Source organism: Montipora foliosa, chromosome 6 (assembly GCF_036669935.1).
Source record: "Montipora foliosa isolate CH-2021 chromosome 6, ASM3666993v2, whole genome shotgun sequence".
In the NCBI taxonomy this organism is placed as follows: domain Eukaryota; kingdom Metazoa; phylum Cnidaria; class Anthozoa; order Scleractinia; family Acroporidae; genus Montipora; species Montipora foliosa.
Window position 1 is genome coordinate 44,979,959 of NC_090874.1, and position 12,500 is coordinate 44,992,458.

A 12,500-nucleotide genomic window follows, 5' to 3' on the forward strand; every position below is an offset into this window, starting at 1 on the left:
CCTAAGTCTCCTGTCCTTTGAATATATGGTTGCCTACAACTAGTTGGAATGCTGAATTGTATGTGAAAAGTGCCAACTGTGACTTTTGCGGGTACTCATTTTTTTCTATATACATGTATTGTTCACGAAACACCTACATGTATCTGTACCGCAGCAGGTGGTAGAGGCAGCAAGTGTTAAACTTTTTAAAGCAAGATTCAAAGATTGAAATCTTCTTGTAAAATGTAAATGGCACTTTCCTTGGAATAAAGTGTAAATCATTTCTTGAATTGAAAATAGTTTTAGTGATCTCGTATCTCACTTATTATCATTACCATCATTGTGTTGTTATTATAATAATAATAATAATAATAATAATAATAATAATAATAATAATAATAATAATAATAATAATAATAATAATAATAAAAACATCATTGAAGAAAATTGGACTAGATTGCGCGTTATTACTACAAAAAGCCTCCTTGTTGGGAATGGCAAGAATCTTGAGAAGAACACTAGACACCTAAGGCCATAGGTCGTGGCTTGATGCCTAGTTTACAAACCATGTTAACAACATATCGTGTGAATGAATGAAATAATAATAATAATAATAATAATAATAATAATAATAATAATAATAATAATAATGCACAAGGCCAAATCGTACCAATTCATTTAATAAGAAAAAAATGTTTAACAGAGATGTAGCATGAAACTCTGGTATGGAAAGTTGTTGCGACAACATGATCAGCTAATGTCCCTCAGTGTATACAAACAAAGGTTGTGAGAATGAAAGGAATGTATAAAATAAAAATCATTTGAAGTGTGGGTTGTAGACCAAATGAAGAAGTAATCCTCACACTTAAATAGGAGGATCTCATTGGCTGAGCGAAGTTGTTTGGCATCTCTGCAGTCAATCAGTATCAGGTGGCAAATGTATTTTCAGCCCGCACATTTCCTGTTTGGCCCACAAAAAGGCGCGTTTTACAGAGGGCAGTTTGTCATTTGGCAGCGTGTATTGATAATAATAGCTAATCAAATGGTATACTTGTGAAATTAGGGAATAAATTCACTTGTGTTTTGATTTTAGATAGAACACGCCTGAAATTATTCCCTAATTTCACTCATCACCATTTGATTACCCATACTTATTATGTAAATTTCACCTATGATATTTTTTCTTCATTTTCTATTTAAGGGAAAAGCAATTTATCAATTTCTTTTTCTATAATCTTGAATAAATCATGAATGTTATTTTATGCTATTGTATATGTTGACCATTTTGTATTAAATTTTATTTCAAATAATTCATTCACTTTTGATTGTTGTAAAGCTTATCCAATTCTTGGGTTTCACTCACGTGATCAACAGCCATGCTTTTCAACGAAAACAAAAGAAGACGTTAGCATAATAATAGCTTTCAATTCCCAGAGGATTGGATCGGGACACCAACATGGCCACCATTTCATTGTTTGGGGACACCAACATGGCGGCTGTGACGTCATGTAAAATCCAAGAATATATTCATACGGAAAATGCGCTACATAAATGACAAGCATTAGTTTTTTGTCTCCCAGTACAGAAAAAATGAACTTCCACAAAGTTTTCTTAGTAATAATTATTGTAAAATTATTTTACATGGGTGACTTGGTGATTTAGTATAGTTCAAGGTATTAAAAATGCTTTATATTGTCAGACTTACCAGAGAAAGTTCGAGAAAAGTGGAATACGTTTGTGACAGGCAAATTGACAGATGTCAACAAACAGAACTTGTCTGAACTGGTGAGTGGTGTTTTGTACCACTAGCATTCTGTAGTGAATGAATGTAAATGAACTTTTTTCTTTTAAGGTCTGTCCGTAAGAAAAGCGAAGAAAAGTTCATCGCATTTTACTCTTTTAGTAAAAGTTATTGTATCATCACTAATAATAAAGAACTTGCCACAGTTATACATTTACATGTAAGTAGATGTGGAGATAGCAAAGTCTCCCCTTGTTATCAGACCCTGACATCCTCAAAGTTCCATTGCTATATGAACATCTAAAGTTTGGGATTCTTTTTATTCTAGGCTGGTCATCATTTTCAGTCCTCCTCAGATGATGAGGATGATTTCAAACCGATGTCATTTCTGCACACTGAGAGCTCACTGCAGCAGGTAGTACATCTTTTTAAAACTCAAAATACTTAAAATGGTGTGTCCCTTTTGATGAGAAATAATATTCTTTATTTGATTACTACCTGTTTGCACTAAAGATTTAATTTGTTCTATTTTTTGTCTTCCCTTATTTGTAACTTTGCCGGTTGCACTGTTGCAGTGGGTTGTGTTTTATACCGGAAAATACTATATTTTAAACAGAAAATGGCTTATAGATTTTTTAGGTGTTGCAAAAGACTTGGCCCTCAGTAGTCACTATCAAATTATGTAAAACCTGTGTGAAATAGTGGGTTTTACAGTTAATAAATCCTTTTCTGGAGTTTTTTGTTCCATTATCTTCCCAATATAATCCATAATGCTAGATTTGAGGCAAGGGTTGTGAAAACACTACATCTTAAGTTTGAGTGAGAAGACAGACAACTGCGCGAGTTTGTTTGAGAAGATGGACAACTGAGCTTGGGCCATTCTCACAAAATTTATATCATTTATTTTTATTGATTTGAAAGGCATTTTCACGCTACCAAATGCAACAGATAACAACAGAATTTATGGACACATTTGGCCTTGATGAAGAGGAATTCCAAGATCGTGATGAATCAATAACGTAAGATTAAAAATTTCTTAGCAGTACCTTATGTAAAACCATTGCTCAGATATATGGTCAAGGAAAAACAAATTGCATTTATTTTAATGTTCTGTTATTTTAGAGTTAGTTGACATTTGTATGGAATGCTGGTTTTGCTTTTTTCCTGGCAGGGGACCCTTTGACAGAATTGGTGATGTCAGCTTTTCAATAGATGCTCACGAAGATAATGTATGTTCTCTTAAAGTCCTTTCCTTATTAAAGCCTACTGGTAGTGTTCATATGTCACGAAAATCCCAGACGATCTTCGCAGTTCCCGACCATCCCAGATTGTGCCAACTAATAGAAACCATAAATCGTAAACCTCCCTGATAATCTGGGATGGCCGGGACAAATTGGGAAAATAGGAACCGTTTCTATTTTCCAAATGTGTCCCAGATTTTTGTGATTGTCGGGGATCATTCCCGACTTGTGAAAACTCAAATTTGTACTGTTAGAGACGCTGGCGATGGATTTAACTCTACTTACTGCAACGTGGATTATTACTTGCATTCTGTATTCACTTGAAGAAAGAAATGATACCAGGTTGGTGCTGAGATGTCTGTTTTCTTTTGTAGCCAAGTACTGCATTGTTTGAAGCTTGTTGTAATGAAAAAATTCAACAGTTTGATGACAGTGGGAGTGATGAGGAGGTAAGATTGTTTTCTTTTTGCATTTATATGGGTCATAATGTTTTTTTCTAAATACCTTTCTGCAGGAAACTTGTTTGTAACATTGATCAAAGCAAGCATGTCTTTATGTGATTATGCAGTGGTCGCTGAGCTTGGGAAGAAGCCATTTTTTAAGCATCATCAGCATCAAGGCTCCAGTTGTAACTTGTTGTGCTGCTTTAAGAAAGTCTTGCCTGATGAATGAATGACATGTTTGAAAGCAAACATCAAATTACCATAAATGCCTACAGATAAGCCACGCCTTTTCTCCAAAAATCATGGCAAGAAATCAGGAGTGCAGCTTATCGGCAGAAACATTTGAAAAAGGCTGCTTCCGGTGTTCAGTTTTCCAACTTTGCATCCATCTAATGCCTGGTTACTAAGCTACCAATGTTCCGGTCACGTTCTTGTTGTAATGCAAAAATTTAAGAAAACACTGTGTTGAATGAAGAAATTCCTGTCAACAAATACCAGAAAAAGATTAATCATATGTCAAAGTTGGTAGAAACAATCTTCATTACTGGTATATTAAAGTGGTAAAAGTTTGGGTAAGACTTTGAAGTATTTTCTGTTGCAATGTTAATAGTGAGTTTACATTCAATGAACAGTGGATGAAGAAGACTTCTAAAGACTCGACTTTGGGTTTCTTTGGATTTCTTTCGAAAACCTTTTTTCGCCAAATTCATCTGCGGGTGTTTACGGTATCTGCAATGTTCTTCTGGTAGAGTATTGATTATCTTTCTCCTGTATTGTCCTCTTTAGGATATTTGGGAAGAAAAGGAACTTACATTCTCATCCATAGTAGAAGCAAGACAGAGGTTTGTGACACTTGTGAAAACTTACCGTAGTGCTGTTATAAATTGAGTGCTGTCAAGCGAAAGCCAAACTTAAAAAAATTGGCCAATTACAGCAGAGGAGCAAGTCATCTTACATGTGCAGTTTCGTCACAATTACTTAGATTGACCTGATTGGCTAATTTTCGACCCTTACAGGCTAGCTTAAAATCTTGTGGCATTTTTTCCACCAAAGAAAAGCAAAACCAACTGCAATTGAGATTTCCCCTTGTTTATTTTCTGTTACTTAGAGCATGGCACAATAATATTGGTCTTTGAAATGTTGGTTGTGGTTTTAGGACAATTGATTGAAACCATATTAATGGATTAAATGATGCTATCTAAGGCTGCTTTCCATTTGACAGAACTGACTGGCCAGAGCGGGCATATGGAAGGACTAACTTTACAACACCTTCAAATTAACACACTTTAAAGATAATATATACTCCTCCAGAAGAATGCATGGCATTATCATGCAAGGTTCCCTTCAAATTGTTGCATTTTCTTTCCAAAACTGACTGGTCTGGCTGGCCAGTTCTGAAAAAGGAAAGCTAAAGATCAGCAATGCCATACGAAATTCCATTGAACAGTTGACAGAAACAGGGAGGAGGGGGGACTGATATCGATTTATCTTTATTGTGCAAAATGTTCCACCTTTCACCCTTCCCACCTGATTATGAGAATTGTAGATTTTACTTTGGCGAACACCAGATGATTTTACATGCTCTTGTCCCCTCCATTAAACCTCCATTGAAGGTTCTATGTCATACCATGGCAATGATAATGCTTGATTCCCATCTTTTCCTCTATGGCAGTGCCTTGTCCCCTCAGGGAGGAAGTGACAGTGAAAGTAGCGATAGCGAAGATGATTTAGAACCACCTGGTCCCGAGACATCTGATATCCAGTTTCAAAGCGCCAGCAGTCCCCAGGGATCACCTGCAAAACAGGCCGCTCGTCCTGCTGCTCCTGCCGTGGCTGCAGACAGTAAAATGGACGTAGATCCAGCTGATGGTATGTGCAGTGTTACCGGTAGCACCTTGTGTCATTTGTTCAAAGGATGTATAAATGTAGAAATGTCCAATGGATCTGCTGTCATCCAGTAAAGTGAATGCATTTCAGTTCATGGGATTTCCTTCCTGATGGCTCTGTGCTCGACCATTAGAACAGTGCCCTTTTTCTTTCCATTTGTACCCACCTTTTGAATTGAGACATCTACAGTATATTTAAATAACTTGGATACATCCCATAGGGATTGGGAATTAACCATCATTGTTGTAAAAGTAGAGTCATCTAGGAACTGATTTTCCTCCCCAGCCCCCCCTCCCCACTGCCCCCTCCCTACTCCCCCAAAAAAGTGTTTTAATTGTCTCATCAGAATATTTCGATATATTAAAATTCAGTCCTAAGCAAAAGACATCATCTCGAGGCTCTTGGGAATAAACATAACGATTTGTATGAGTTTATTCCCCATAGCCTCGAGATCATATCTTTTGTTTTGGACTGAATTTTAATATATCGAAATTGGTCTATTGCATTACTGTTTCAACAAAACATTTTATTAATCTTGGAAGTCAATTTTGGAATTTTTTTCCAAACTTTACTGTCACGTTGTGAATTCGACCTTTGGTAGTGCATTGATGATACATGACCAGAAGACCTTGAGGGGTGTAACTTGCAACTCTTTTCCTTGGAACAAAGCTGGGGATTTTAGGACACCAATCTCATGCCCAAATATGGACAAAGATAAGACGGAAGCGGCAGGCGCGGGAAAATGCGCGAGTTACATTACATCCAAATAAGGAGATTTTTCAAACTCAAAAAACCCCAGCTCTGAACCAGAGTTAAACGCTTCAAGGTCATGAGCTTGTGGCATGACATAATCATTGTTTTGTAGCATGGTCAATTGCATTTGAACCTGGTGATGTGGCGGCTGTAGATGAGGCAGTCTCTATGGATGCATCAGATGTGGGATGGGGAGACGCAGCATCAGCAACAGCAGATACTGGATGGGCAACTTTTGACAGTTTTACTGATATTAGAATGGCTCCAACCAGGTTTGTCTAATCTGTTTAACACAATGATTGTGTGTATTTGAGTATTCTCCCGATCAGTTTGTATCAGTCTTCTTCCTCCATCAGTGTCTCCTTCTGGTTTTTCATTTGTGTCCGTATTAAAAGTGGAGTGAAGCTCATCATTAGCATTGTTGTGCCTTGAATTTCAGTGAACAATCCAATGAAGTAGTAGATTCACCTGTTGCAATGGAGACAGAGAGTCCCTTATCTTCTTCTTCACAAGCAGGGGCTGCCTATAGTGAGTAATATTCTACTTTCTCTAAATGCTGAGCAGAACTGAACTTCATGCAGAGTATGTCTTACTGGTGTACAAGACAGAAAGTGGTCACATGAATGTTTCATGATGTTGCCATAGTTTTACCAAGACTTGAAAGGGTTAAAAATGGCTTTCAACTTAGAGTTCAGTTTTTGTGAAAAGAACGACAAGAAAATAGAAGTCACGCAAAGCTTTCTGGGCTTTCTAGTAAATAATGGCCCATAGTCGGCTATTTTTTTAAAAAAATAGGACCACTATTGATCTGTGAACTTGGTTGCGGTGGCAGCAAGTGCAATGTAACAATTTTGTTTAGCCATGGTTGAATGTCTCGAAGTGAAGTGTATACCTACTCGTAGCTGAATGTCAGCGTTAAAATGGCTTTTCCAACACTGATTTGTGTCTCTGGAGTGTCTTTCACTGAGGAAAAGAACTTCCTGTTTAGGATCACAACTCACATAGCATGTGATGTCTACAAATCACACTTTTTCTGTATCGAATAATAACCTCTTACTAACCGAGCGCGATGGCCATACTGGGGGAGTATTGGCCAGATGTCGAGGCAGGGCGGATCGAGCAAGTGAGGTTAGTAAATTGTTTGTTATAGGAGGTTTTCACGTGACGTCATCGCCGCCATGTTGGTGGACGAAAACAAAAGATCTCTCATCAGCTCCTTTTGTTCGTCCACCAGCATTTGTACGCCACCTGTATGGCATCGTTTGTTTGAGCGATCGGACACTTCTCCCCTTGGTGAAGGTTTGTAATCGTCGTCTTCCATCGGTCAACTTCGAACGGTAACCTTTTACATGTAAAACTAAATATCGCTTGCTATAATTGTACTGTTGTGATGAAAAAAAAAATCCAATTCCGCTTTTTAAAAATCCTTTTGTGTTTCGCCCAACTTGAGTTTCCCGGAAACGGAAACGGAAACGGGCCATTCCATGGTAATGGTCCATACTGTAAAATCCCGACTGAAAGCCAGCCAATCAGAGTGCTCCATTTAGCCTGAGAATTGCTTGCCATATAATAAATAATTTCTGTCTTATTTCCGTGTAGTTGTTCAACAAGAAGGAAGTCCGGTCAACCAAGGTGAAATAAGGTACACTCTACGTTTTAATCTCAATTTCCACCCTTTCCTTTTCGTGAGCAATACACACAAATGAGGGTGTTCTAAATTCCACCCCTACATTCCACCTTCAGTGTTGTTTGGTGATGGTGAAAGAACTGATACAAGAACAAAGCGATAACTTAAACACAGGCTACTTGTCCACACACGTGTACAACTAGTGAAAGCTAGCTGGTACATTAGTATTCTTTGATTGCACCTCACTTTACGGCGGCCATGGTAATGGAAAGAACAATAGCGAGCGTAAAAATCTTTTGGGAATTTGACTCTATTATTATGCAAAACTTAAGATACATTTTTCTATTGTTTTGGCACCAACGTGGCCGTCTTATCACGTGATTGCAATCAATGAATACGTTTGAAATGGTAGCATGAAACAACACAGCAGCGAGAACTTAAATTGGCCCTGGGCCTGGTTTATGATAGGGGAACAGTAGCGGATCCAGACCTTGAGCTAAGGATGGGGGGGGGGGGTTGCTTTTTTTGAGTGTGTGAACCCAAAAAAAATTTTAGCCTCAATTTTTACCAGAACATATACTTAAGTTTTTTTTTGCCCGGGTCCCTCCCCTAGATCCGCCACTGGGGAAGGAGTTAATTAATTAATTGGAAGGCTTGTAAACAGCTTTATTGGTGATAGCAGCAATTACATCCTTCATTCGCTGTCGTTTTCCAAAACTGAAGAATGAAGAAAGAGACCACTGAAAGTTAGTCAAGTACAGTTGAGTACTAGCAATCTAGGATAACCACATTTGCTAGAGGAACGGGGCAGTCAAGATACATGAATAAATATTGTACTGTCCTCACAGAACACAAGGTCTGGTGTCGAGCACAGAGGATCTTGGTGTTACGCGGGAGCCAAATCAAGATAATATACCTGCAGAGTCCACAGTATCTTCTCCAGCAGTGGACAGAGCAGCTCTCTACAGGTTAGTCTTGAATTTCTGTCTCTCGGAGACACAGCAGTCCTTCCAAAGCCAAGTCACTCGCTATAGTCCTGCCTATTTGACTGGTGTGGGTGTCTGCTCCAGTTTCTTGACTGTTAGAAATTATATTTGCATTAACACTTGGTTTTCGTATTTAGGTGCGAGGGTCAGTCCGCTTTTAATTCAGCACCTCTAGCGACGAATGATAGTGATGATGATATCTCAGACGAGGAAAGCGCCGGAGTCAGATGTGAAGAGGTATTTTCCAGGTGAGGGAGCCTCCAGTGAAAATCACATATGTAGCACCTTCCCTGATAGCCTTCGAGCAGGCTCTCTCTCTCTCTCTCTCTCTCTCTCTCTCTCTCTCTCTCTCTCTCTCTGAGGGAAACAAATGGGAGCTTTAGCAACGACAACGGCGACGGCAACGAGAACGTCACAAATTTGCATATTTAGTAATAGCTTTGCACGCTCTGCACGTGCGTTTTTCATTTGGCCAAATTTGAGGTTTTATGGAGGCCGTCAATTAAGCATGAAACGTGGAACAGCCCCTTGTGTGCTGGGAAGCAAGCTTCTGGATATTCAATTTGCTAAGTACCATATTTGCAACAACAAGAGAGAAACATTCAACCAATCAGTTGACGTGACGTGTTGACGCAATACCACCAATGTTCTCCCGCGAAATTAACTGGAGCGACGGGTTTCCAAATATGGTACTTAGCACTGAATATTCGGAAGCTGTGAACGCGCGTTACACGTTTCAACCCTTATGGGTTTCTGGCGTGGCCCATATCGGTTTCATTCTTGAGGGACTGCTATCCCATTGTCATGTTAAAAAGCTTGGAACAGTCTCGAAGTGATTACAATAACGGGAAAATTTGTTTTTGAGATGGCATTCTCGTTGCCGTTCCCGTCGTCGTTGCTAAAGCTCCCTAAAGTCAGGAAGATGACGTAAAGTAATAGGGTGACTAATGTCGTTTGTTTGGACTTTGTGCAGGTTGGCTGATGAAGGGACAACGGAAGGAGAGTTGAACCCCAAAAGTGAAGTACTGGTGAGTTGTTGAATGGGGAAGGAACGCAGTTTGTTCTCCATACCGTGATCACAATATAATCCAAAGGTCCCTGGTTGGTGTCCTTTCTTGACTGTTTTCTTTTTTCTCTATTTTCTCTTTCCTTTCCCGGCAGATAGTCCCTTGATATTACTTCTGCTGTGCGGATATAACAATTTATTGTTAATTTTCGTGATATTACTAATTCATTCATGTTGATCAGCTCTTGCTTTAACCCAACCACAATATTTGTGCTGCAGTATTACTAGCTTGGCCTTTGCTACAACAAGTTACAAAAATAGTGGAGACATTTCACCCTCTTGGGGCGTTATTAATTTACCTATCATCTCTCACACTGCAGCACCCCTCCCCCCTTATCAGTGTTGCTAGCAAGACAAAAAAGTTGTTGCTCTCTTAAACAGTCAACATTGAATGGGGGAGAGAGGAAGGGAAGTGGAAAAGGTTTAAATTCTAGATACGGCGGGTATTGGAAGCTGGAAAAGGTTTTTTTTTTAATGAAAGTGTCTCAACAATTTTGCAACTTGTTGTAGCTCGACATTATAACTTTAGATTATCCATGAATAGTAGGTCGTTTGTTTGTTGGCTTCATTTCCTTGGCCAGTCAGTATCCAGCTCTCGTCTTTTGTTGGACTAAGGTCAGTTGCGGCTAGATGAAGTGGTGCTAAGGTGTTTCCTGCAAACTTCCTATACTCTTCCATGCCCCATTCTTCCTGATGTGTAACTCTGTCTTCCATTTCTCCATGTTGTTGCCGATTAGAGATCATATTCTTGGCTGCCCAAGCCATCTCCAGACAATCCAGGATCCCTTAGTGTGGTTCCATGTCATATGCCTTTTTGTAGTCTATCCAGGCCATCGACAAGTTTGTCAACCGTCTTCATGCAATTGTTGAGGATTGTCTTATTTACAAGCAATTATTCCTTTGTTCCTCGGAATCCTTGCCTACAGCCCTTCTTTTGACCTGCCAGCAGTCCAACCCTTTCAAGGTGTTGGTACAATTTCTCTGCCATGATTCCACGTCAGTGGTAGGCAGAGAATAGGTCAGTATTTTCTGTTGCCCTTTACTGAGTCCTTGGTTTTACTCTGACCATCCAATCCAACACATTTTCTTGTCACACACAGTCTTGCAGTTATTTGTATTCCTGTCAGTTTCGTAAACCAGTATCCCTGAACAAGCTGATAACCTTCTGGCCTTTCATTTGCCTTCCATCCAGTTCCTTTTAATCTAGTGTATTGTACTACTACTACTACTACTACTACTACTACTACTACTACTACTACTACTACTACTACTACTACTACTACTAATAATAATAATAATAATAATAATAATAATGGTTATTGTTATTGTTAGTATTGTTGTTGTTGTTGATTGTTATTATTCTAATTATTTTCTACTTAAATGTTGTTGTGTTATGTTTTCATTTGTAGCCCCTGAATAATGTACACGAGGGGAAAATGACAAATACAAAGGTGGACAATGGACCGGTAGAGTTAACAAACACAGAAATCAACCAGGGGTTAATAAAGAAAAGTAAAATGGATCAAGAAACACCTGGGTAATTGATTCGTTATTTCATATAAAAAAATCGGGAAATTTTATGGAAGTGAGATAATCTAGCTTATGCATTAGATGAATTCATGAGCTATTAAAGCTCGAGCTCGGACCGGCCAGCAATTCACGGTAAAAGTAGATTTGAATTAAACTTCGCAGAAAACCATTGCAACGCCGACCGAGTTGGAAGCAGGGTTTACCGGTGCTAGAGCGAGTTTCAATCGAGTGTCGTAAAACCAAAACCAAAGTGATCACTTTGGCCAATCAAAAAGGACGGAGACAATCCAGTAAACCAATCAAAACTCGAGGTAATTACACGTAGCCGACACAAAGCGCGGGAAAATGTGCACGCGCAAGCCACGATTGGTTTTGGTTTTACTTGTGATTGGTTGAAAAAGTGGCGCGAGAACTTTGAACCAATCACTGAGTGAAGTAATGCAAAACCAAGCAATTGGCTAATCACTTTCGACACTCAATTGAAAATCGCTCCAGACCACGTTATATATCTATATCATGACAACTCATACTAGTGAGTGAACTAACCACTGTAGGTAGACCCTTTTTCTGAGAATCAGTTTTATCAGACACACGAGGAATGTGTCGCTATTAATGGTGGACCTTTGGCACCTGGCGGCCATGCTGGTCATAGACAATAGAGTTCGAACCCGAAACCTCTGTATTTAGAGGGGAGTTCAGAGGGTACAAAACAAAAGTTTTCTGTCCCCGGGACTCAAAATGGTCGTTATGTGAAAAAGGTCCATGCAGAGAGCGAGTGACGTTTCTAAACTTTGCTACTTACCTTGCATACGGCGAGAGCTACGGAAATTTAAACTGAATTCAGAATTCAGCGAGCGGGAAAAACTGTGCTATCCGACGTCACGCCAATTGTTTACATTCTGATCGGTTGGATCGGTGGACATTCGCTCAGCCTTCTTTTGTGAACTCTCTCGAGTTCTTTGAACTCAGCGAGACAGAAATCACTCATTGTTCTGACAATCAATTTGCCAATCCGCTTTATCCAGTTTATGGATTGGGTTAGCACACACTTGATTAACAACCAGGATCGATTTTGAACTTGATTCTGTAAAAGAAGACGACGTTGCTGAGTGAACATTTTTACGACGAAATCCCTTGGCTTGTTAGCACTTTGATGTCCGATAACTGATCCGCTCTAACGAGTGTTGGGTCAATCACATTTGGTCGTCTGACCTTATGAAGTTCTTTCAGCTCTTGTTTGTGTCCAT

General features: G+C 39.2%; 1 protein-coding gene across 1 annotated transcript in view; it reads left to right on the plus strand.

The window, feature by feature from the left end:
- Positions 1 to 12,500, plus strand: part of LOC138007479 (serine/threonine-protein phosphatase 6 regulatory subunit 3-like) — a 36,884-nt gene that overhangs the window by 20,865 nt on the left and 3,519 nt on the right. Inside the window, exons 17-30 of the mRNA XM_068854428.1 lie at positions 1,679 to 1,764; positions 2,049 to 2,135; positions 2,642 to 2,739; positions 2,892 to 2,949; positions 3,336 to 3,410; positions 4,191 to 4,246; positions 5,077 to 5,273; positions 6,157 to 6,316; positions 6,484 to 6,572; positions 7,644 to 7,686; positions 8,520 to 8,639; positions 8,795 to 8,905; positions 9,631 to 9,685; positions 11,133 to 11,260. Of these exons, the coding sequence (XP_068710529.1) occupies positions 1,679 to 1,764; positions 2,049 to 2,135; positions 2,642 to 2,739; positions 2,892 to 2,949; positions 3,336 to 3,410; positions 4,191 to 4,246; positions 5,077 to 5,273; positions 6,157 to 6,316; positions 6,484 to 6,572; positions 7,644 to 7,686; positions 8,520 to 8,639; positions 8,795 to 8,905; positions 9,631 to 9,685; positions 11,133 to 11,260 (1,363 nt within the window). The remainder of the gene's footprint in view (positions 1 to 1,678; positions 1,765 to 2,048; positions 2,136 to 2,641; positions 2,740 to 2,891; positions 2,950 to 3,335; positions 3,411 to 4,190; positions 4,247 to 5,076; positions 5,274 to 6,156; positions 6,317 to 6,483; positions 6,573 to 7,643; positions 7,687 to 8,519; positions 8,640 to 8,794; positions 8,906 to 9,630; positions 9,686 to 11,132; positions 11,261 to 12,500) is intronic.